The sequence below is a fragment of the Chionomys nivalis genome, chromosome 16, assembly GCF_950005125.1.
Source record: "Chionomys nivalis chromosome 16, mChiNiv1.1, whole genome shotgun sequence".
Classification (NCBI taxonomy): Eukaryota; Metazoa; Chordata; class Mammalia; order Rodentia; family Cricetidae; genus Chionomys; species Chionomys nivalis.
Genome location: NC_080101.1, coordinates 26,533,115 through 26,559,220, shown reverse-complemented (window position 1 = coordinate 26,559,220; position 26,106 = coordinate 26,533,115). Strand labels below are relative to the sequence as shown.

The 26,106-nt window shown below is 40.6% G+C and overlaps 1 protein-coding gene across 7 annotated transcripts in view; it reads right to left on the bottom strand.

Annotated features, from left to right (window-relative positions):
* Rnf38 (ring finger protein 38) overlaps positions 1 to 26,106 on the bottom strand; it is a 100,265-nt gene that overhangs the window by 23,511 nt on the left and 50,648 nt on the right. For 2 of the 7 annotated variants that reach the window (XM_057790359.1, XM_057790364.1), the window contains one exon: positions 1,559 to 1,752. In XM_057790359.1, the coding sequence (XP_057646342.1) occupies positions 1,559 to 1,752 (194 nt within the window). The other 5 variants (XM_057790363.1, XM_057790360.1, XM_057790358.1 and 2 more) reach the window with 5 other exon arrangements.

Below are 26,106 nucleotides of genomic sequence, written 5' to 3'. Positions count from 1 at the left end.
TACTTAGTTGTTTATCTTCAATGTGGACTCATGGGTATTTATTTGCTGGGTTGTGATTCATACTGTTGTTTTATGGGTGCAAAGTGTCCCTTATTCCTCCATGAGTGAAGAGCATGGTTCTTTTTTTTTTTTGGTTTTTCGAGACAGGTTTCTCTGTAGCTTTGGTGCCTGTCCCGGAACTAGCTCTTGTAGACCAGGCTGGCCTCGAACTCACAGAGATCCGCCTGCCTCTGCCTCCCGAGTGCTGGGATTAAAGGCGTGCGCCACCACTGCCCGGCGAGCATGGTTCTTTTTCCAAATTTACAAACAAAAGCTAGTTACTATCTCATCTGTAAACACATCCTGCCATCCATTTCCTATCTTAGGTTTTTATCTGGTGCAACTTCTGTACATTCAAATGAGATGTGTATGCAAAGGTTCTAATAGTACTCTTTACAGTAATAATGATGACCTAGATATGACTGTTAACCAATAGTAAGTGGATAAATTATCATACTTTAATGTAAGATTATACCACAGTAAAAAATAAATGCTCAATTTCTGTCAACATTAAACACAAAACACTTAATAAAGCCAAAGACTAATACATCTAAATGAAAACAAAATCCCAAACTGTATTGCTTAAGAATATATACAGGTTGCTGGGCAGTGGTGGCACACACCTTTAATCCAAACACTGGGGAGGCAGAGGCAGATTGGAGCGAGATCCAGGACAGCCAGGGCTACACAGAGAAAACCTGTCTCAAAATAATAACAAACAAACAAAAACAATAAAAAACAAAACAAAAAAGGAATATATATTCAAAACTACAATGAACAGGAGATCCAATTTGTTTCCTTGGGAAAAAAAGGCATGGCATGGCATCGCATAACAAGACAGTATGGGTATGGGTGGGCAGTTTATGAGAGGCCAGTTTTAACCGAGGAGTTGCTTCATGTTATCCTTTTGATTGTACATTTTTTTCCATGTTCTGAACGCACAACAAACAGTTCACCATAAAATAGGAAAAAACTATGTACAGCCAGGTATGTAAGCTATAACATTTATAGACAATCCTATTTCTATATACTTATATTTAATAGCTATAAAATAATTTGCCTGGTAGTCACGCTCTTAAATGACAGAACACTGGAAAGGGCAGAAGTATAGAACCCATTTTTCAGTTATCTTGATTGCAGACTAGCCCATAAGAAGAAGTGTGTGTTGGGGGTTACTGAGTGCAGGACTTTTGGGGATACTGGGTAAATAATCTATCTTTAAGCTATAATCTAGCTTCATAATCAGTCCTAAATCATAAGATAGTTTAATTTATATATACTGGCATAGGTTGACTTTAGATAACTTTAGTCTCTTTCAGTCTCGTTACCTACTAATGCAGAGCTTAATGAACTCTCTTTAACCTAAGATAGCCCAACTTTTAATAATTTTATACATGAATATACACATGTGCATGTACTGATGTTTATGAAATATCTACAAAAATATGCTGACACTACAAATATGCTTACACAAACCCACCAGGGGAAGGAAAGTAAAGAAATACAGCACACAACTAACCTTCTTCTGTTGCGTGCAGGTGTGTTGCATCGTTCCCCTGAGAAGTGGTGCTGGTTTGGTCGGACTGAAGGGGGCTGCCTATTTGATGTCATCTCCCATGGTCGCATTGGTGGTGAGGGAGCTGGTGATGTGGATGTATAATCGAAGACTGAATGAGAGAGGCGCTGTCTCTTAGGACTTGGACTATCTTCACTCTGCCGATAAACAAAAATGACCAACTGAATAAAACCATGTCAGAATTTCACATTACTCCATATGCATGCAATACATATTCCAAACTGTATTTGTCATAAAAAAAAAAAAAATCAAGGCTATACATTGCACTATCAACCCAAATTAAAAATCCTAACTTAAGCCGGGCGATGGTGGCGCACGCCTTTAATCCCAGCACTCGGGAGGCAGAGGCAGGCGGATCTCTGTGAGTTCGAGACCAGCCTGGTCTACAGAGCTAGTTCCAGGACAGGCTCCAAAGCCACAGAGAAACCCTGTCTCGAAAAAAAAAACCAAAAAAAAAAAAAAAAAAAAAAAAAAAATCCTAACTTAAGAAATGTAGGGGCAGGGATTGCACAGTAAATATATACAAGTGAAAAATGAAGTGTTTCAAAAACCACCATATTAGATAACAACATATTAAGTCTACACAACAGAGCAGCTACCTTTTATAGTACCTGACTTTCTAGAATTCCTGACCCACTGGAGAAACACCATTATCCTTCAGTGACAACAAGTTTGCTTAGGGAGAGGCCTTCCCCTCTTCCTGAGTAGGAGCCGAACACAATGCTAATCACAAACCTCTACCATTCTTGTTGGGGCTCTTACAGTTACTTCTCCTGTGATAGTTACATGGACAAAATGAAGTTGATATTATGTAGAGTCAACTGATTAAGATCAATCGATTCTTTTTAGAATGACACAGCACTTTGGGAGTATCCTCCAATGTTCAAAGGTTACAGTATAAGCTTTATAGCTATACAATTCATATGACCATGTAACTGCTACTAACTCCAGGATTACCCCAGCCAATCAATTTCCCAATTAAGTCTCACCAAAACTGACAAAATTCAAAATTAGCTGAAATCTGACAGGGCTATTGTTTTTAGAAGAAGTGTTCCTATTTCTATATACATTCCTAAGTTCTAATTATTAGGCACTGGAGTACTTTTAGTTGGTTTACAAAATAAATTGTGGGGAACACAAGTACATCAAACATTAGCAAAATATACAGGAATACATACTACATTTTAATTTTATTATATGGATGTTATGCTTGAGTGTTTATGCACCAAGTGCATTCAACGCCTGTGCAGAGCAGAGAGGACATCAGGTCCTCTGGAACTTGAGTTACAAATGGTTAGCAGCTATGTAGTGCTTTCAACTGGTAAGCCATCTTTCTAGCCCAATGTCATACTTTGAAAGAGATAAGAAACCAACTAATTTTAGGGACAAAGCGTATTAATAAATGGAGCTGAGCCTACAATGTAATTCTAGAATTTGGGAGATGAAGGAGAAGATTGATAACCTGAGGTTATCCTTGGTTGCAGAGTGAGTTCAAGGCCAGTTTATGCTACATGAGACCATATCTCTAAAAAAAAAATAAAAGCTAAAAGGTTAAATTTGACCATTCCAATTTAGTAGGCGTATCACCAAACTATCACCAACCTATATTCTCTTAATGACATTATTTAAATATACTTGTTTTAATTTTATTAAGAAAGCCATTTTTTATATTGAGAATCCCCAACAACACACACAAAGGCAAGATTCTGCCTGTAGCCCCGGCAGGCCTCCAACTTGCTCAACATCTAAGAGTGACTTGGGATTTCTGATCCTGTTGCCACCTTGTCCTGACTGCTGGAGTTAAAGGCCCAGTTTATGTGGTGCCTCAGTACAGATGTTTTTTTTTTGAAGACAGTGTCTAAGTAACCCAGGCTAGCCTTGAACCCACAGAAATCCACTTGCCTCTACCTCCTGAGCATTGGAATTAAAAAGGTGTGCCCCACCTACCTAGCATGAATCACTATTTCTGATATATGAGTCCCAGTAAAATTTGATGCTGATAGAACCAAACTCAACAACCACTGAATTCAGATAGATGGGACCGTCTTTTTAAAGAAAATTTTGTTTTGAATTCTTAGGTGGAGAATTCTTTACTATAACAGTGAGCTAACTTTTCAATGTACCAGTTGTCAACAATTTAAATGTCTAAGATGTTAAGTCACAGTTACAGATATCTCTACTGCACAGAACAGGGGTACAGATTAGGAATCAAGGGAAGAAAGAAGGCAGGAGGGTATAGATGTATTTTAACAATGAATATCAAAGAGAAGCAGAAGCAGGTTCCAGGTTCTACATGAGGACTAAAAATGTGCCCAACTTTAGCAACCACTGCACTTACCAAAGATGTCATTCCAAAGGAGGAAGGAATCAGCCTGTTCTGGGAGAGGTGTAAAAGTTCACCTTGACTGTCAACATGAAGGGGTAACCATTGACTCAGCCTGTGAACATGTCTTTTTCTAAATGAGATTCTGAGGCAAGATCCATCCTAAAAATGGTGGCCCCAGTCCATGGGCTGGTGTTTTAGACTGAACCAAGAAAGCTGAGCAACACTCTTCTCTGCGGCTTTAATGTGAGGCACCCCGCTGCTCCCTGTTCCCACTGCCACGAAGGAGCATGACCTCAAACTGTGAGCTAAAAATCTGCCTCCCTGCCGGACTGGTCGGGTGCTTTGCTGTAGCAACAAGAGAATCAGAATTTCATCTTAGATCAAGCACAGCGTGATCTAAAAGTCTCTAATTCTTCAAACTCCCAGACTTTCTCTACAAGTCTTCTCTTTAACAAAATATGAGGTTTCTCATTTCATCTTTATCCCCCCCCCCCAAAAAAAAGCCAACTGAATAAACTCCAGGGACAACAAACTCACTGAATTTTATCCACCTTACATAAATGTAAGAGCTGCAGAAAAATAACGCAGAGTTTAGAAGCAATTTGCCAGTAAAGGGTAACATTTATTTTTGTTGTACATTTTGAGGTGAATGAAAACATAAGCCTGGGAAAGCAGGAAATTTTTTTTCAGATAGTAATAAAGTTTACAAAATGACCGCTACAGAATATCTCATTAATGCTTTACAAGCTTACATCAAATTATGCTCAGATATGCTTAAATGTTTTTCTCAGTGAGGCTAACTGAAAGACAACTATCCCTTATTTATAAATGGTGTATTATTCTTTCACACTTGACAGGTTATATTTTGATGGTTATGATACTCTTGAAAAAGTTCATTACACAGCCCTAGTTCTCAATCAGATAATACATACACAATACTCCTTAATTATAAAATAAAGTTAACAATGACACAAAAATTCTGAATCATGGGGGTTTTTGTTTGTTTGCAACTAAAAGGTGTAGTATAAAACAAGTAAAATAAACAGGAAGCAGGCAGGGGAGATGACTCAGTAGGTTAAGCACCTGCCATGGAAGTCTAAGGACCTGAGCTCTATCCACAAAACACACTAAAAAGTAAGACTGATCCCTGCACTGGGGAATGGACATAAGAGACAGGAGGGTCCCTACTGTGATGAGCTCCAGGCCACCAAGATTCTAAATCAAGAGATTAAGGTGCAAGGCACTAGAGGAATAAGGTTGAACTCTGCATCAACACAAGAAAAGCAAGAACTGTATACATGACAAAAGCTTTCTGCTCACTGTCACTGGTGACAGGCTAGGGACCCAGCCCAGTCACTAAAAAGCCTTAGGTCTTGGGTATGAGCCCCAGAACTATTTTAAGAGGGGAAGTGTGCACATATGTGCACTTCCAGTGCTTGGAAGGCCTAGACAGGTAGATCTCTGGTGCCCCTGCCAAGCTAGTCTCCTTGTCTCCAGGCTAGCGAGAACTGTCAGAAACAAGAGTAATATTCTCTGATAAATTGTTTTTGTTTTCAAGACAGGGTTTATATTGGTAACAGCCCTAGCTGTCCTGGAATTCATTCTTGTATACCATAGCTGACCTTGAATTTATAGAGATTCACCTGCCTCTGCCTTCCAAGTGCTGGGATTAAAGGTGTGCACCACCACCGCCCGTCTAAATTGTTTTAACAATGAACCATATATTCAACTCCATGCTTGCAATAAAAATAAATATGTTTGCCTAAAGAAGGCTACAGGAGAGTTTTTGGGAAATGGGAACTTGACCTAGGAAACAGAGGGGGGCTTTGAGAGAAAGAGAAAAAAAAAATGGTTGAACCTGGCAACAGAGGCAGGTGAATCACAAGTTCAAAGCTAGCCTGAACAATACAGCAATCCTTGTCTCAAAATTTTAACAAACTATAACCCAACAAACAAACAAAAAGGAAGGCTGGAAAGATGGCTTAGCACTTAAGAGAACATACTGCTCTTCCAGAGTTTGGCTCCCATTACCCAGGTAGGTGGATCACAGCCTTGTCACGGCTCCAAGGGAAGGGCTGTTCATGTGCTCACAGGTGTACATACACACATGTACACAATTGCAAGCATACATGTAGTGATATTTTGTGTTTTAACAAATAAAAGCTTGAAGATCAGAGTGCAGAGCTAGGTCACTATAGGTTGGGTGGTGGTGGCTTAGTACTTGGGAGTTCCGTGTCTTTAATCCCAGCACTAGGGAGGTGGAGACAGAAGGGATATGGCTGGGTAGAGAGAGGAATATGAGGCGGGAGGAGACAGGAGTTCAGATGCAGTCTGAGGCAGCAGTCTGAAGCAGTCAGTCTGAGGACAGGATCACCTTTGATCTGAGCATTGGTAGAGCTAAGAATTTTCCAGTGGCTGGTTGCTCTGCTTCTCTGATCTTCAGCATTAACCCCTGATAGCTGACTCTGAGTTTTTATTAAAACCAACTGGAATCCACGTTACACACATGCACACAAATCAATCTTTAATAAAAAAATAAAAAAAAAAAAACTTTTAGAAAGAGGGCAAAATAAAAGTTACAAAGAAGAAGGTGGTCCCAGTAGAGGCCTGAACTGACCAACTCAGCTACCACCCTTTGGTGGTCCCAGTAGAGACCTTTGAGCTGGTCCACCCCAACATCACGACCTGCTAGAGCACGTGAAGGGACTGGTCCTACAGAACCACAGCCATAGATCTCCATGGCTGGGACAACAGCAGACATCCGGGAAAGTTTTGGTGAGGGTCCAGTACTGATGGTAGTGCCAGAAAAAGACCAACAACTCACCACAGGGAATGACTTTCTGAGGATTTCCTTCCCATGAGATAACCATATTTTATTTGTTAAATTTATTTATATTTATTTGTGAGCATATGCAGGTACTCTAGGAGGCCAGAACAGGATTTCAGATCCCTTACAGCTGGAGTTACAAGCATTTGTGTCCTAAGTGGGTGTTGAGATCCAAACTCCACTATTCGTAAGAACAGGAAGCGCTCTCAACACTGAGAATGTTGAGTAATGTATGCAGCAAGTCAGGCTGTTTAGGGGAGAAGTACAGTTGGAACTAAAAAATTACACTCATTAGCTAAATTAAGTGTATGATGTAGCGGGTTTTTTTTTTGTTGTTTGTTTGTTTTTGATAGAGAAGAGCCCTGGTTGACCTGAAACTCACTATATAGACCAGGCTGTCCTCCAACTTAGAGATCTGTCTGTTTCTACCTCCCAAACTGGGATTAAATGCATGTGAGACCATGCCCAGCCTTAAGTTAGTTCTTTTCCTTTCTTCAGGTTTAGTTTGTTTGTTTTTTGAGACAGGGTCTCTCTATGTAGCCTTGGCTGTCCCAGACTCATCTTCAACCTGTAGAAATCAACATCCATCAGCCTCAGGAGTGCTGGAGCTGAAGGTGCTTGCTATCAAGCCTGGCTTTAAATTTCTTAAGTATTAGCCATCTACTAATAATACTGAACTTCTGTGTACAGATAATTCTGTCATTAACATGGTAGTCAATATGTCATTCACTTCAGAGACAACTACACCTCCTAAAACAGTTATGTGTTAAATACTTACAAAATGTATTTAGAGACATGCATGTAGATATTTAAAGGTAGTATAATACAGAAAACATGACACAGCAAGAATCTGAGGAGTCCCTGGATCTAATAAAGTGTGCACCTTGGCGAACTTTTTAAAGCTTATTTCCTTACCTAGAACAAGATGCCCAGCTTATTCTTAGAGTTAAAAACATAGAGAATCCAGCACAAATTCTAAAAGGAATACCAGAGTGAAATATCCTGGATTACCTACAAGTACTGACAGAACTAACACATGTCAAACAATGTATTCCTTTACCAGCTCCAGGTGCCAACCTGTCACTTCTAAAGAAAAAAAAAGTGGCTTCTATTAATACTTGGTCATCAATTATGTTAATACTTCAGTCAGGCTTTTTACTTACACACACACCTACCATTCAAAATCTATGCTGTAAATATGGCTTATTTTGAAATCAGTAATACTGATTTCCATTACTAAAGCATGCTTCCCCAGGAATATAGAGTCAAAATTCAGAAGTCAGTGATTGGTATGAGCAGATACAAGCAAACTTGTTAATCTAATGATGGTTTTAAAATATGTACACTAATTTTCACCTTATATTAAAATTTTTAACATCAAAATATTTTTTATCCGTAGGTACCAAGAGACACAGAAATGTACTCTTTCAGAAATATGTATCCCTATAAAATTCTGGGCACTAAGCAAATAATTAGCAATGGCTTAAAATACGTGTTTCATTTTTTTCCTTTCCTACACACCTTACATATTTTAGTATCTCCTATTTTATTGAGACAGGGTTTACCTGTGTAACAGCCCTAGCTGTCCTGGAACTCACTCTGTAGACTAGGCTGCCTTTGAACTCACAGAGATCTGTCTACCTCTGCTGGGCTTTGTCTTCTATATTTTCTTACAGAAACTGAATGATTTGGACAAATGATTAAGACAAAAAAGATTTTTTTCCAAACAGAATATTAAGTGGTCAAATAATGAGCAGAGGTGGCTCAAGAGAAGACATTTTTCAGAAAAGCTGTCTGAAAGCTGCACGAAGAAGCCCTCTAAGAAGAGCGTTTATTCCCACACACAACAGAAAGAAAGAGGCCACTGAGATGTCTGTTTAAGTCTTCCGAGAAACAAGTTAGAATGTGTGATTCTCAGCTCTGTGTAAGGGAAGGGTAAACATATAAGAACCTGGAAGAAAGCTTTGAAGTGAGCATCCTCTTGAACGGTAGTGTTCTGATCACTTGGGAGAAGAGGGACCAGGCTCTGAAGTCTCACCCTTTCACAAATCACCTTGTTAGGATGGCCAGGCAGAGGTGCTGAATTGGCCCCGGGAGATATCTGGGAAAAAGAGGGAGAAGAAAAGGATAGTTCATGGCTAACCATACCAATATGGAGAATCAAGCCTATGAAGGACAGTCTGGGTTTTGTGGTATCTAATAATTCTATCAGCAGAGAGATTAAGGAAAAAGGTAACTTTAAACATCAAAATATAGAGCAGGCAGAGACTGCCTCTAGTAATGGAGTTTCCCACACAAAAAGTCTTGGGATAAAAACATTATAGCTCAGGAATCTAAGTCCCTGATCCTCAAATTTCTACTGATAATCCCTTTCCTAGTACTAACTCTAAAACCCTAATGGTGAGCTTTCATGGTAAGAAGACCTGAGGTAAAATCACCTAAGTATAGTGATGAATGTCTGCCTAGACTATTTTTCTTCTCAATGTATTTTTATAACTTTTAGTTGACCTTATAAGTGACCATGTTGAGAAAGATTTGACAAGATTTATTGCTGTAAGACTGTACAACAGATAAATAGTAATCTTCTGTTTAACTGGGGCTAGCATCTCCACTCTATTCAACAAACTAGTTCTGTTCTTTCAGTACTAAGAAGGCTGAGGCAAGAATATTCCAAATTCTAAGCTAGCCTGACCTAGAAATCAAGATCCTGTTCAAGATAAGAGGAAGGAAGGAAGGAAGGAAGGAAGGAAGGAAGGAAGGAAGGAAGGAAGGAAGGAAGGAAGGAAGGAAGGAAGGAAGGTAGGTCTTCAAACAGTAACAAAAGGACAAACAACAAAAACAGAAAACTAGAAGCTTTGCTAAGGAATCAAAGATAAACTCATAAGCCTGAAAGTAAACAACTACCACTTAATGCTAGACTGTGGGTTAAACACCCTTAAACTTGTGTGATACTTAATCTGTAGCATTTAGAACCATGACATTCTTCCACTATGTTGTGACAGTGAAATTCTCCTTGGGGGCTCCAAGTTTAAGGTCTTGCTTGTCCTTACACTAACAACCATGTGCTCAATACTGTCTGGGTTTTACAGTTACTGCCTCATTCCTTCCCTTAGTGTTAGATTTAAGAATCTCCTTGATGACAGGCACTAAACAAAAAGAAAGGCACAGTTTCCTACCTTCAAGAAGAGTATGCTATAAAAGGAGGAAGAAAGGGGGGAAGAAAAAGAAACAAGTAAATCATTGTATAGCAAGTATTTTGATAACAGTAGACACCAAGTGCTATGCTCTGGTAACTGGCAGAGAGCAGGGTAGCACGGAAACTGACATTTTTAGTCTGGTGAGCAGTAAAGAAGATGTAGCTAGAAAAGCAGACAACATGACACCGAATGTCTTCTCTAGCCCGCCTCTAACTCTGTTGTTGGTGTTAGAAACCTGACACACAATTCTATCTAGTGGTAAGAAGAAAAATACTGCCGAAGACCCACTACCACCACCCACAAGTTAGAAGAGAGTACTTGTTAGTTTACTACACAAAATGTTTTTGGACAGAAACTAGTTTATCTCTGTATTACAAACATGATTTGCTAATGTTCTTTACCTTTATGATTATGTACTGCTGAAATGTTTTTCTGTCTTCCAAATGCTAAGGCACACAAACACACACACACACACACACACACACACACACACACACTTACTTAAAGGAACTAAGCTATAAAGACTTTTTTAAAAACCCCAATGAGTTTATTTTAATTAAAAATGCAAAGGCCAGCAAGATGGCTAGGTGGATAAAGGCCCTTGCCTTGCCACTAATCCTGATGACCCGAGTTAGATCCTTGCAGCCCACATGGTGGGAAAGAGAAGCTATCCCTCCACCTGTGCCATGGTTTGAATGTGCAGCATCCCACCACCACCAGAACCATGTGACAAGGGCATGACAAAACAGGTGCGGGTAGTGACTACAAGACGGCGTTAAATGCTGTAAAACAAACAAATACTGGACTAGGCCTGGTCTGAAAGTAAAAAGGTAGATTTGATTTCCAGCAGCAAAAGAAGAAAGCTCTTTCAGCCTTGCAAATAGCTTATGCCTCTAGAGGCTGAGATAGGGCTGCTTCCAGACCAGTCTTACATAGCAACTCCTTTTCCCAAAACAACAACAAAGCAAGTCCAAAGCAGATTAGAGGTGTATTTGCCACTCTTGATCATCATTCAATAAGAAACTTCAAACTTCCCCCAAACGAGCTGTTCTCCTGCCAGTTTTCTACTCTACTTATAATGCTCTCAGGCTTTTTATTTTCACAGTAAGTTAATTATGTAGCATTTTCCCCCTTTAAAAAATATATGAATGTTTTGTCTGTGGGTGTCTGTGCACCACGTACATGCCAGATACCCCTGGAAAGCACTGGATCCCTGAACAGTTGTGAGCTGCCATATGGGTACTAGGTTTCGAACTTGTGTCCTCTGCAGGGGCAGTCAGTGCTCCGAGCTGCAGAGTGTTTTATTCATTTACCCTCATCATGCCCAAACAGTCTTACAAATCACAAGTACAAGAACCTGGCTGGTGAAACAGAAATCAGAATCGGCTTTATTCTTCATTCTTTGATCCTTTGGAGATTTTAAGATTTCCATCATCGGGGTTGGAGAGATGGCTCAGAGGTTAAAAAGTACTGGCTGCTCTTCTAGAGGACACTGGTTCAATTCCTAGCACCCACATAGCAGCTCACAATTGTCTGTAACTCCAGTTCCCAGAGGATCTAACACAGACATACACACAAGCAAAACACCAATGCACATAAAAAATAATAAATCATCAAAAAATAATTTAAAAAATATTTCCAGCCGGGTGGTAGTGATGCACGCCAGCACTCGGGAGACAGAGGCAGGTGGATTTCTGTTCAAGGCTAGCCTGGTCTACAGAACGAGGTCCAGGACAGCCAGAGCTGGTACACAGAGAAACTGTGTCTCGGGGGGGGGGGGGGGGGGGGAAGGAACAGAGACAACAAAAATATTCCCATAATTATAAGTAAAACAAACAGAAAACTAGTACCCTTGGCTCCTGCTGTTACAATAGCTTTCAAGTATATCTTTTCCTACTTACAATAATCTCCTTCTGTCAGAAACTTCATTATCTCAAAACAAAGGACAAACAACACGGTGGAAGAATTATACTCAAATCCTATAGTGCCTACAATAAAACCCTGTTGGGCTTGCTCAAAACCAGCACAGACCTTCACAATAAGTTCATTGAAACATTTTATTTGTGGGTTATATATGGTAAGCAAACTTTCTATATAAGATGTCACCGTAAGTTCTCACCAATCTAATCCTCCCTGTTCCACTTGATAGAGCAGATTCCATTGATGGGGGTGGGAGGAGGAGAGGCACCAAAGTAGGAGTGCTTTTCAGAGTAATTAAGATTCCAAAGGGGGCTTTAAGTTAATCAGGAGGGAGACCATCACTAAGAGGGCCTGACTTAATTAGAGGAAGCTCTCCTGTCAGCACTCTGAGAGGATGAGAGAGAAGAGAGCCACAGAGCAGGGAACTGAGGACAGTAGGCTTAGGGGCTGGAGAAGTTACCAACTGACAATGAGTAAATGGGAACACCACATTCTATCAACCAATGATTTCAAACTAAAGAATTTGAACTCCAGCCAGGTAAGATAAGAAGACCCAGTAGCTAACTAATACCAGGGCGTCTCATGCAAGGTTTTTGTTTGGTTAGTTGATTTTTAAAGGCAGGATCTCACTATGTAGCTTTGGTTGTTCTTAGAACTCATACATAGACCATGTTAGCCTTGACTCAGAGACCTGTTGTTTTTGCCTACCAAAATCTGGGATTAAAGTCCTGTGACACCATACCTGGCCTTGACAAAAGTTGATTTTAAAGTAACAGATTTTGTAACTAAGATTCCCAGTCATCAAATAAATGCAACAGAAAGCTAACATGGTATATCTGAGTGTACACAACTAAAATGAAATGTACAACTCAAACTTTCCTCATGAAAGCATAAACTAAGACATTTTTACAGGGTTAGGATATTATTCAGTGGTGGGCATTTGATTCCTCAGAGGCCCCCTCCCCACTCCAAGGACACCATTATTTAAACAATATAGCAATAAAATAAAATCTCAACCTGATAGTAGCCAGGAAATGAAATTGTGTGCTGTGCTGACTAGTTTTTGTCAACTGGACACAAGCTAGTCTCATCTAGGAAAGGCAACTGCAATAGAGAAAATGTACCATAAAATTGGCCTACAGGATGGGCATGGTGGTACACACACCTTTAACACAGCAGAAAGATCTGTATTCAAGACCAGAATGCTCTACATAGTGAATCCCAAGCTAGTAAGAGCTGCACAGTAAGACCCTACCTCAAATAAATAAAACAAATATACTTTTTTTTACTTTTTAAAGGACGGCGTGAGGCACTTTCTTGACTAATGGCTGGAGTGGAAGCAGGCGTGCTGTAAGTAGTGTGCCATCCTGGACAGTGGTCCTGGACCGCACTAGAAAGCAGGCTGAGCACACAGTGCGGGCGCAGTGTTCTGCATCTTCTACTTCAGTTCCTGCCTCCAGATTCCCCGCCCAATTTCCCTTCATGATGGACTATAAATTATAAACACAAAATAAATCGTTTTCTCCCCAAGTTCTTTTGGTAACGGTGTTTATCACAGCGATAGGAAGCAAACTATGGCAGGCTCTCTGATCTTTATACACCGTACAGCAGGTTTAACTGAACTGATTAAAGCCATGCGTCTCAGAAAGACCAAACCTTAGAATCTATTAATTCACTAGCCTATTTTGTAGTCTGACTTTAAAAACAACATTGTGGTGGCTCACACCTTTAATCACAGCACTTGGGAGGGAAAGGCAGGCAGATCTCTGAGTTCAAGGCCAGCCTAGTCTATAAAGCGAGTTCCAGGGAAACCCTGTCTTGGAAAACAAAACAATCAATCAATATAAAAATTAACTTGTTACTTTATAAAAACTGTTCAAGTCATAATTTCACTAATTTTTCCTTGGTTAACCTTAAGGTTGTACCATAGTCCTAAATGGATACAATTCTGTCTGTGTCTGGTCTGCAACTGTTGAGCATTATTGACATTTGGTAACAATGTTCAGGATGCATCTGCACAGGACCCTGTGCAGGAGAGGGGAGAACATCTGCAACCTCAAACCTTCTTGTTTTTTCAATGTTTGTTTACACATAACTCCATGACTAACAGAACAACTGGGAAGGAAGACTAATGTTTACATCAATGCACTGGTAGTTTATGATGGTTTCTGTTTGATAGTTATTACATCAATAACCAACAATTTAATCCTTGTCTTGGAGATTAACACACTTAACACACTTATAAGACACCATTTCTTCTAAAATTGTTTCTAATGGTAGCTTTCATTAGTTTTGTTTTTCATAAAATGAATAGAGATTCAACAGTCTTTTGGGTTGACATTTTTTTCTTTTTAAATACAGGGATGGCCTTAAACTCACAATCATCTTGCCTCAGACTCCTAAGAATTGGGATTAAGGATATATACTACACCGATTCAGGATAGTACTAAATAATGTGTAAAACAAATTAAGTTGTTAAAACCTGAGTTTAGTTCCTAGGATCCATATATGCATCCTATTACAGGTGAGACATATATGTTAAATGAATGCAATTTTTAAAAACTTTACGATATTTTTGTACTTTCTTTGTATTTTGTAATTTCTTTCCTGAATCACTTGTTATTCCTTGGATTTTCTGAAATCCTTTCAATTAAACTTCAGCATATTCATTGATACATATTAATTGCATAAACAAATGCAATAAATTATGGAATAAAAAGCCAAAACCAAGAAATACTGAAACTAAAATATGTGCTTTGAAGCAAGGGGGGTTAAATTATAGAAATATAAAATGTTACATCACATGATGGCACATAACTAACAGCAGAGCTCTGGAGGATCAGAAGTGCAAACACAGCTACACAGTAAATGAGGTCAGTTTGATCTGTAGGAGACCTTGTCTCAATTTACAAGTTGAATTAAAACAAAACAAAAATTATGGGTAAATACGTGGAACATCATAAATCTGAAATAAATTTTAGTTTAGAAAACATATATTGTGTTTAGCACTGTGTCACTATTACCTAGAAGTGTGTGTCACAGAATATAACTGAGAGAATAATCTCCCAAACTAATGAAATTAGCTTCTTTGAATTGTCACAAGTTTGGTATGAATTTGTTTAGAATGAAATAGGCTAATAAAAACTTGGGGTGCTAAGGACATGGCTCAGTGAGTAATGTGCTTGCCGCACAAGCATGAGGTCTTGAGTTCCAATCCCAGAGCCCACATAAAGCCTGGCAGAGCAGCGTGCATCTGTAACCCTTGTGCTGCTGTGGTGGAGTGAGCAGCTGACAGAAGAGTCGTGACACTCTTCAGCCAGGTGGCCTGGTGTGCGAAGCAGTGTGCAAATGACCCTGTCTCAAGATGGAAGTTAAGGATCAATACCTAAGGTTGTCCTCTGACCTCTGCACGTTTTGGTGAGTCATTTTTTGAAGTCACCAGGCATTAATTGGGGTAAAAACTGGTAATAACCCATTTCAGAGAGGGTGGTCACTACTGTTCAGCACTGAAATTCATGTGTTAACACTTATCCCCATTCTTGAATTAAGACAAACTTAAGTGGATCTACATCTTTTGGGGAGCATTCAAAACTAAGGCTGGTAAAAAGAACTGAAGACTGCTCCCTTTCCTTTCCCGGGTCCAGAGTTCCATAGCACAACAGTAAGGGAGAGAGAAGAGAAACACATACAGCTAAGTAGTGTGGACAGACCAGCTGGGAGAAAATGAGACCACCTGTATCATCCCTGGACTTCATCTGCTTAAATTCCTCTTTAATTTACTACACAGAATTCACTCATTTATTTTCTTTAGACAATGTCATAATAGATGTAATACCTACTGACAGATGGGATAGAACCAGAACTCTATAGTACAAATGAACACTTACAACACTTGTGTTCCCTGCAGAGAAAATGAAAGCAAGCTACGGATGAAGTGAGGCAGAAGTCAAACTATATTCATACATGCACTTAACTGGAAAACAAGCAGAAAATGTGTAAGGAGCCCTAGACACCATGTGACAATCCAAATAAATCAAGAACTACCTTCTCAATAAAAGGGATTACAAAACAGTGCTGGCAAACCAAACTAAAGGCAGCACAAAATGCAGAACAGATGGAACAACAAACATCTTGACTAATCATGTTTCTACCTTGCTCGGGTATATAACCATTTTTGAGATTTTTATTTTAAGGATTTCTCACCCACATTCCCTTACTTAACCTAAGTAAAAATACAGGCACAGCCAGCCTGGCAATGCTAACACAAGTTAACGAAAAGCCCTACCCAATGCTTAGGGTGAGGGAGAGACAACAGATCTATAGTCTCCATTAGGATGCTTGCAAAGTCCCTTAGGAGAGCTTTGTTTCAATCTTCTCAAGTAAAGAAATCTTTGTACCTACCCAGATTTACACTGGCCAACGTGGTTTAGAATAGGGCCTGGTGGAATGGCTCAGCAAGTAAAGATGCCTGCTGTCAAGGCCCAAACCTATCGACTTCCAGAACCCACAGAGCAGAAGCACAGTACAAACTAGGGTAGGTTGTCCACATACATTTATTAGTTTTAAAAAATATATATTTTTAAAAAATCAAGATGAGCATAAATTTTAACAAGTGTACAACTACCTTTTAAGACACCACTGGTATTTAACTGCAATTCTTTCTTAACCTACAGAGAATATGAAGCCCACAAGACCTGTTGGGGGCAGAACAGCAGCCTCTAAGTTCTCCAGTTCTTGTAGGAGTAATTCATACCGAAAAATAGAAGAATCAACTTTAAAGTAGATGCCTAAATGAATAGGCTTAGGATGAGCAGGTTTTCAAAAAGAAAAATATATTATAGTAGTACATTTATAAACCAGGAGATATTCTACAGCAAGTGTACAATTCAGTGATAGAAATGTCAAAATTGTTGTCTTTTAAGTATTTCACATTTCTGCACCAGATCTGACACGTTTTGATCTTTTGTTTTTTCATAAGTTAGATTTCTCCACTAGGCAGCGTTACCCCAAATGAACAAAATTTTACTTTATTTCGACTTGCTATGATTCAAATGTGATTGGAATTCTTAAAAGTCTACTTACAAAGCAGTTTGCTATTTATAGAAACTGGTAGGTAAATGTTACTACAATACTATGCGAAAACAGGAAGAACGGCAGGCTTAAAGATTCTAAGAAATTATTATGTGCGAGCGTCAAAATACATTTCAATGTTCACCGCTTAATCGCAATTCATACGATGCTAGCGATAACTGTATTTGAGTTAACTCTTATGTTCAGTAGAACAAGCGTGCTCAACTTTACTGAATAGCACACACCATTTCAGCAACACAAAAGCGCTGTCCACGCCGTATCACAGGAAAATAACTTAAGTTCTCTTTGGTCAGCCTTCAATAACCCGAAACACTCCCGTTCCAAAAACCAACCTCTCTCATTCTTCAGCCCTGAAATGAAAAACTTCCATCCACTGAGAACAAAAACGGAGAACGCACAGAAACCCGCGGAGGCAGAAGGCCGCGAGAAAGGACCCCTCCGACCGGGTTCTGCGTTCTCCCAGGTGACATCATTTCACCTGCGTCTTGGCCAGGCAGGGGCGGGCCGGTCCCCCGCCGCGGCGGGAACAAAGAGCGCCGGGCTGCCGGGGAAACGTTCGCCAAGCACGGTCCGTCGGCTCCCAACTTCCCGCAGCCAGTACCGCCCTCACGCGGAAGCCAACGGCCTCCGCGGCCAATACCTGCGAGGGGAGGCTCCGCCCTACGGGACTGCTCCCGCCGCTCCGGGCCGGGCCGCTGCCTCCTATTGTGACCGCTCGCCCCACCCGCGGCCAGCTCGCCAGGGCCACCGTCCCCGGGCGTCCTCGCCCCCGGAACCTGGGTTCCGACTGAGGCGCTGTCACGGCGCTTCCTTCCTCCTGGCACCATCACACGGGCCTCGCAAGGAAACCACGGCTCCACGCCCAGCCCTGAAGCAGCCGGCTAGCACCTCGGAAGCCCCATGCTCTCCGCCCTGCGTCCCAACCGCCCTGGCCTCCAAAGACCCGCCCGCCAGCTGCAGCTACACGAGGGGGGCCCCTGCCCCCGCCCCGCCCCGCCCCACTGCACCCCGCCTCGGCGCTCCCGGACCGGCACCGGCCGCGCCGGCGCAGTAGCTAGCGCTGCGCGCGCAGGAGATACCCCAGGCGCCAGGTCTCCCACCTCTGGATTCCGGACGCCTGCCCCTCCCCACGCCCGCACAGACCTAGCCAGCGAAACGCAGGACCGCCAGAGAGCTCCGCCTCTTCCCCCGCGCCGAGCCCCCTTTGTTTCCACCCGCGGGGGCGGGGCTGCACGTCCAGGCCGCTCGGGCCAGTTCCGGCAACAGAGCTGGTGCGCAGCGCTCCTGCGCAGCCCCGCCCTGGACCAGCACTGGAAAGTGGAGAGGTGGGGCAGCGCTTTCCAGCGCCCGCTCCAGCCAGCAACTCAGCAACGGAACAGTAAATCTCACAATATGTATTACGGAAGAAATAGGAATTTTTATTGATGTAGACACAGGGTCTCACAACAGAGCAAGCAGGCTTGTATCTAACTTGTCCGATCCTCAGGACGAATCTGACAATCTGGCTCACGATTGAATTCAAGACCCAAAAGAGAATGACAAACCCTATAAATACAAGGAAAAAGATTGCTGAACGTCATTGGAAATTATGAAAGCGGTGGCCTTTTTAAGCAGATACAAATTGGAAGTCTTTTAAAGACTCTTAAAGTTGATATTTAAAAGGTAAAGTGAAACTACAAAGGAGCAATGAGCAGAAAACCCAGACTCCACAGGCATGGCGGTCTCACACACTGGGAAGCTGAGAAAGGACTTCTGAGAGGTTGCGGTCCTCCTGGACTACTGTATAGAAATTCGTTGAATGGAAATTGAAATTGATGGATGGAAAAGGTGGGGATAGGAGGAGGGGAAAGAAGACAGAAAGGAAATCAAGCCAGACTCTACTTCCTTAGACTGCTTAAACCTTTCTCCTTTCTTCTGCGTCTCAGTGGCATCGGTCGGGTAATATAAACAAAACTAAAATGTTTCTAGATCTTTTTGGACCTTATATATTGCTGGTTAATAACACCATATGGTAACTGTGTATATTTGTCATCGGTATAAGACTGAACACCTACTGTGTTCTATTGTGACCCTAACTCCAATGCCCACAATTTCAGGTGCTTAGCAACTGCGGAGTCAAAATTCTAGCAATAATTGTACCACAGAGAAGCAGGAATGAGCTAGCAGGCCCCTGTGAAGCTCTGGCTGCCTCTCCTGGGGTTAAGGGGGACTAGAGGCACTGCCCCTCCACAAAGCTTCTAAATGTTTCCTTTACTCCCAAATCTGATTAAAAAAAAACAACAACAACAAAAAAAAAAAACATAGCAAGCGGCATGCTTTTCATGAGGGACACCTGACAACCTTAATGTGGTGGGGCTGAAATATCTGAGTAGTAGTTCAACAATAGTCCTGCTGAGCCTTTATTTGCTTTCTTTTTGCACAATGGCAGAGCTGCTTTAAAAACAAAACATAAAAGCAAAAGCAAAAACAAAACAATCTTTCTGTAGTGGGAAGTTTCTACAACTGCACAGCCCAGAGCATATCAGCGAACTCCGTGTGGCACGCACTTGGAATATAATTAATACATAGTAGTGAGCTAATAGCATTTTAAATTTGAATATGCAATATCTGAAGGCAAAGTTGTTGCTATGGCAAGAACTTTTTGAGAACACTGACTCCAAGGCTCCCCTCCCCCCTTCACTGGTTTTCATGACAGGTGGAAATTGTGAACCGCCGGCTACCAAACTTCTTGAAGTATACAAGACATTTAAGTTGTTTTCTAAAAAAAATGTATCAAATCACAGTCTAACATGAAAAAATACTGAAATGCCTTCAAATGTGTCTGGTAGTTTACTGAGATCAGCCCAGGTGCCCCACATTATAATGCAAAGGAGTAACAGGAGTTATTAAAAACCTTGGTAGGCAGCCACCATCATAGGAACCACAAAAGACTGTAGAGTTGATGACAACTGAAAGAATTCATGCCACTCCAATTCTGAATCTAGACTAATTTCCTCCAGGATTTGGCTCTGACTCCCCCCCTCCCCCGCCCGGGACATTACTCCCCCCCCCCACGGACATTACTAACACAAGATTAGTTTTCTCCACCTGTAAGTTTTTAACTATAGCTAATAATTTGGTGTCCATCTGTTGTTACATTATTAAAAACTCTTCCAGGCTGGAAGTATAGCTCAACGATAGAGCATGAGTCCAGCATGCTGAAGGCTTTGAGCTGCTGCTCCAAAAGTACACGCCTGCACACGAACACACATACACTGTGTATCCACCTCTTCCTTTGCACTTAGATCATTAAGGTATTTTCTAAGAAATCTGTCTTTTTTTCCTTTTCATGTTTATATATACATATGACCTAGAATTTGCTTTCATGAAGTAGTAGTCAAGTTGGCTTTTTCCAGCCAGGTGTGGTGGCATATGTCTCTGATCCCAGCATTTGAGAGGCTAAGGCAGAAGATTAAAAATTCCAGTCCAAGCCGAGCGGTGATGGTGCACGCCTTTAATCCCAGCACTCAGGAGGCAGATGCAGGAGGATCTCTGTGAGTTAGAGGCCAGCCTGGTCTACAAAGTGAGTTTAAGAACAGACAGGGCTGTTATACAGAGAAACCCTGTCCTGAAAAAAAAAAAAAAAAATTCCAGTCTAGCCTGGATTATGTAACAAGACACTGTCTCAAAAAGAAAACAGTTCTCACCCCCATGGGTTGTGTCCACTGTTTATCTGTTGAAGGAAGTAATCTTTTCTTTCAAAAGTACTTTGCCTTTTGAGTTTCAATTTAAAAAGTAGTAATTCTAAAGAAAGAAGAAGAGAGGGAAAGAAAAACAAGAAGGATTTTAATTAGGGCTTCACTGAATCTGGAGACAGATGACGAGGCAGTGACAGCTTGATAATGTTGAGTCCTCCAACACCTGAGCAAGGTGACGCCTTCTCCTTGCTGAGCTCAAGTGTTTCTCAATGACGCTTCACAATATTCTGTAACTGTCTGACATTTTAGTTCTTGGGTTTATTCCAAATGTTTCCTCTAATTCAGTTATTAAATAATATCAACACTTGAGGCTTTTAAAAAATGTACAGTCCTGTTTAAATTCTGAATATTCAGCCAAAAATAATAAATCTACTTGGTTTTTTTTTTCCTTGCCAACATATATCCATCTTAGTGTCTTACTGAACTAGCTGGAAAGTACTCTCCAGTGCAGAGGGAAATTGCTAGGGTAAGACCTTGTTTCTCATATGTAAATCTCTACTAGACAACTGTCAACATTGACGTATGGGATTTTCGGGATTTGATTTGGTTTGGTTTTGGTAGATCCTGTTAATAACTTAAGAAATGTCTTCTATTTCTAATTTGCTGAAAATGCATGTAAATGGTTGTTTCATTTTGCCAAAACTTGCTTTGTACATCATATTTTTTGTTGTTAATGTATAAATTACATTGGTTGAGTTTTGGCTATTAAACCAACTTTATATTGCTAATAAATCCATTTTGGTTTTATTATATTGTCCTTTTAAAATATTGGTGGATTTGGTCTGCTTGTATTCTTTAGGACTTTTACTTTGTGCATACCTATAATTTTCCATTTTTAATGTCCACACCAGATTTTATTACAAATATTTTTGTTAGCTTTAGGAAAGATGAGACAGTCTCGGTCTCTATCTCTCTCTCCTGTGCTCTAGAAATGAATGAAGGTCTGTAGGACCAGTGTACTATACCTTCTCTAAACATCTAAACATTTGGGAAAATTCATTGACTACCAACTTGTACCTGGAATTAGAAAAGTTTTAGATGCTTAGTCTTTATTTCTAACTAAGAAGAAAAAAACTATATTATTAGGATAGATGAGCATACAGGTACACACACACACACACACACACACAACACAGAAGTGCTCACAATCTGCTTTAGGAAAACTACAACCCAATCGTGAATTTGGAAAGCATTTATAAATATATTCTCAAACAACAATAATTACAAGATTAGAGAAGTACTACTTTATACTGTCAAGTGGTAAACATAAAATCTGTTTTCCAGATTAATTTGCTTTATTACATACTAAGGACTATCAAGATAATGGTTATCTGAAGGACTGATCTATGAAAAAGGCCATTGAGGCTACAGGCCATATTTTTTCTGTTTAAATACTTGTATGATAAAATAAAGCAATATTTATTAGATGCCGATTTCCCTCACTAAACTGTAAGTCCTTTTAAGGCAGTTCATTTCTACTTGTCTGACACAGATGCCCATGATGGAGAGATGCTGGATGGCAAAAAGGTTCAAGGAGAGAAAAAAAGGTCATGTCCTATTTTAAGACATGAAAAGCCTGATTAAGAAATGCACATGAAGAATCACTTGTCGTGGCTCGGGCAGCTGTCCTCCAGTAACTCACCAAAATGACAAACACAAAGGGAAAGAGGAGGGGCACTCACTATGTTCTCTAGGCCTTTAGGAAAACACGGAATTACTCCTTTGGCCACGTACATGCAAATCTACAAGAAGGGTGATATTGCAGCCATCAGGAAAATGGCTACTGCTGTTCATAAAGGAATGGCCCATATGTGTTACCATGGCAAAACCGGAAGGGTCTACAATGTCACCCAGCATGCCGTGGGCATCACTGTAAACATCTAAGGGCAAGATTCTTGCCAAGATAATTAATGTGCGGACTGAGGACATCAAGCACTCAAAGGGCAGAGATGGCTTCCTGAAGCGGGTGAAGAGAAAGGAAGCCAAAGAAAAGGGCACCTGGGTTCAGCTGAAGCATCAGCCTGCTCTACCCAGAGAAGCATACTTTTGTGAGCTGCTGTAGCCCATTCCATACAAATTCATGACCTAATGTATAAAAAGAAAAAAAGGACCTGGACTGTAAAGTATTTTTCTTAAGTTGAAGTGTGGTGTCTCCTCCCTGAAAGAAAATGCCAAAACAAATTTTAATTGTAATAGTTTACTGTCTCTTTCCTATTCAAATTTTATCAAATTTGTCCTGCTAAATGATTCGGCTTAATGTGCAGAAAATATACTCTTGATTGGAGGAGGGGAGAAAGGAAGGAAAGAGAGAGAAGAGAGAGAGAAAGAAAGAGAGAGAAAGAGAGAGAGAGAGAAAAGAAAGAAAGAAAGAAAGAAAGAAAGAAAGAAAGAAAGAAAGAAAGAAAGAAAGAAAGAAAGAAAGAAAGAAGGAAGAAAGGAAGGGAGAGAAGGCGGGGGGAAAAAGGGAGGGAGAGAGGGAAAGAAAAATCACCTGTCTAGCCAGAAATGGTGCCACAAATCATTAATCCCAGAATTTAAGAGGCAAAGACTAGTGGATCTCTATGAAAAGAAGTGAGCCTGGTCTATACAGTGAGTTCCAGGATAGCCATGGTTGCATATTGAGACCCTTCTCAAAAGAGAGGAATCAGTTGTCCTAATACTGAAAACCATCCATATGGAAACACCCACGCAGATATCCAGGGCAAGGCCTTCTTGCTGGAAGCCTCTAAACTCTAACGGCTAATACTGTCGGGAGTTGAGCTGATCTCACATCCACCGCCAGATATCCTGATGGTGACCCTGATCCAACAAGCTCAGCTTCTATTCCCGAGTCAGTGGTCTTTTGTTTGTGGCCTAATGTCATATTGATCACTCTACCTTACAGTTATGTACCTACCTGATTCTTCTGCCCAAACTGAGTCTTAATAGAATTTGACAAGAGACACATGAGCTACATGCTACATGTAGTTAATAGTTCAATTGATAAGTAAATATATCACTGAAGTGATAACTCTATTTTTCTCAATAGGCAACATCCTAAGGAAAAATGGGGCATAAAAATTTAAGGAAAGGGGGGAAATAGATGGGAGAAAACCCAACAATAACAAAATACTTCAAAACTTTTCATGAAGTTTTGCTTACTCTCATCCCTAAAAGTATTTTTTCCACTAAAATCAGGTGAAAACCTGGTAAGATGAAAGCGTATAATGAATGAACACAACAGCCCAGCCCAACAAACAGGCCAAGACTGCACCACAAACCATCCACATAAGCAGTTTCACAAGAAATGTTAACACAGGAAAATTTAATTAGTAGCAACTTCCAATTACAGTTGCTAAAGCCCAGAAGGGGGCAGCAAAGGCCCATCCAAACCCAAGCCCATTGAAAGTCTAAGAAGTTACCTCTTGGGCTTTAGGGCAGTGAGTGAGTGCAAACACTGTGAAGTGAGGGACTATAGAGGAAGGACCACAGCCACTAGCATAATGGAGAAAAACAGCTAGTGAGGATGAGAAGGGGGTGGAAGAAAATCCAGGCTGAAAAGCCATCAGCCAAGGAACTCAAGATTACTAACCTTGCTTGCCCAGGATCAACAGAGCGAGAACAGGAAAATAGATCATATGAGACATAGAAAGCCACAGCACATGTATGTATGGTGCAGCACATCTCTCTACAACAGGATGTATGGAAAGAACTGACCCTGAAGCAATAAGGTTTCCTCTGCACTGTCTGCTAAAAATACATGTCCTTTGCCGGGCGGTGGTGGCGCACGCCTTTAATCCCAGCACTACGGAGGCAGAGGCAGGCAGATCTCTGTGAGTTCGAGGCTAGCCTGTTCTACAAGAGCTAGTTCCAAGACAATCTCAAAGTCTACACAAAGAAACCCTGTCTCTAAAAACCAAATTATATATATATATATCTCCATCCTTTTGTGAATGTCTGTGTGTATGTGACAGTATGCAACAACACAGCAGTCCCAGGACTGCTGACGCAAGAGCTTCTAGCAGTTCTCCTGTCTCTTTTATTTTCCCCATTGCAGCACTGGGATTACAAATACATGCTATCATGCCCAGCTTTATGTTGGTTCAGGGAATTCAAACTCAGGTCCTCATATTTGGGCAAGTTTTACCCATTGATCTATCTCCCCAGCCCTTTTACAACCTTTTAAAATAGAGCTGTCAGGTAACAAAGAGCATCTTGGGAACAACTGTGATTATAACTCCACTACAATATTGCTCTATAAGCTTAATCTAGGGGTATCCTATCATTACAACATAGCTTTACCAAGTCCACTGTACAGCCAGACACAGGAAAAAGCTAAGCACAGATCTGTTATTCTTTCCAATGAAGCCTGTATTTTTATTGTTAGGGATAGTCTTTTAATCATAAACATAGTTTTGCATACATTTGAAAATATATCCATAAAAGCAAATTTGTAGCAGTGTAGTTGCTTGTTCAAAGAATATGTGTGTTACATATTTTTCTAGATATAACCTAAACTGCTCCTAAAATATTGTGCCAATCTTTTTAACTACAACCAAGAGTAAATGCAAATAGAGTCTATTCTGGAGCAGAAAACAGCAGTATTTATTTAAGGGCATTGCCTTGGAAAGAAAGTTAACTCTGGGGACAGCAGCAAGCCAAATACTAGGGCAGGAAGAGAAAAGCTCTGAAGCTGAACTGAGGCCAGGCTACTTTGAGAAGAGCAACACTTCACATCCAAATTATAAGTTCTCTTTGTTACAATAGCTGTCTGTTAGATCCGGAAGGCTTTACTATGGTTTATATGAACTGTAGTAACATAAGAACTGGACCCATACTTAAGCTAAAAGGACTCATGGAACCAATGTAAATGGCAGCAGCTGTAAAAGCTAGTGACCAAAAGAACCCTGGGTTGAAGGACCTGCTGAAAAGACAATCCTCAGAACACAAACAGACGTCCAGTATCTGGGGAGGAGAGACCCATAAAACTAGCCAGCTGCAGCTAACAGAAGCAACAGGACATTAAGGAGAAATGTAATCAAAGTCAGTGAAACAGGAAGTAAAATTAATTTACTTACAAGCATGCTTCAAAAAAATAAAAATAAGATGCTGGTTTAAAGAATTGAAAAACAGCATTTCGGAGATGACCAGGAAAAGAAGATTCACTGAAAAGGAGTGTACAGAGATGAGAACCTTAAAGATTTTAGATGCAAGACATACTGTATGTTCTTAGTTGACTGAAGCACATGAGCACCTTGTCACTGCACTGTGTTTGAGAAGAAACAAGATTCCTCTAGGGGATCCATCCTAGTGCACCTCATATCTGCAAAATCACAGCTAGTCCAGCTGACACACGCTGCTATGGGAATCCTGGTGCCGTACGTGTACAAAATGTAACATGTAACCCACTCAAT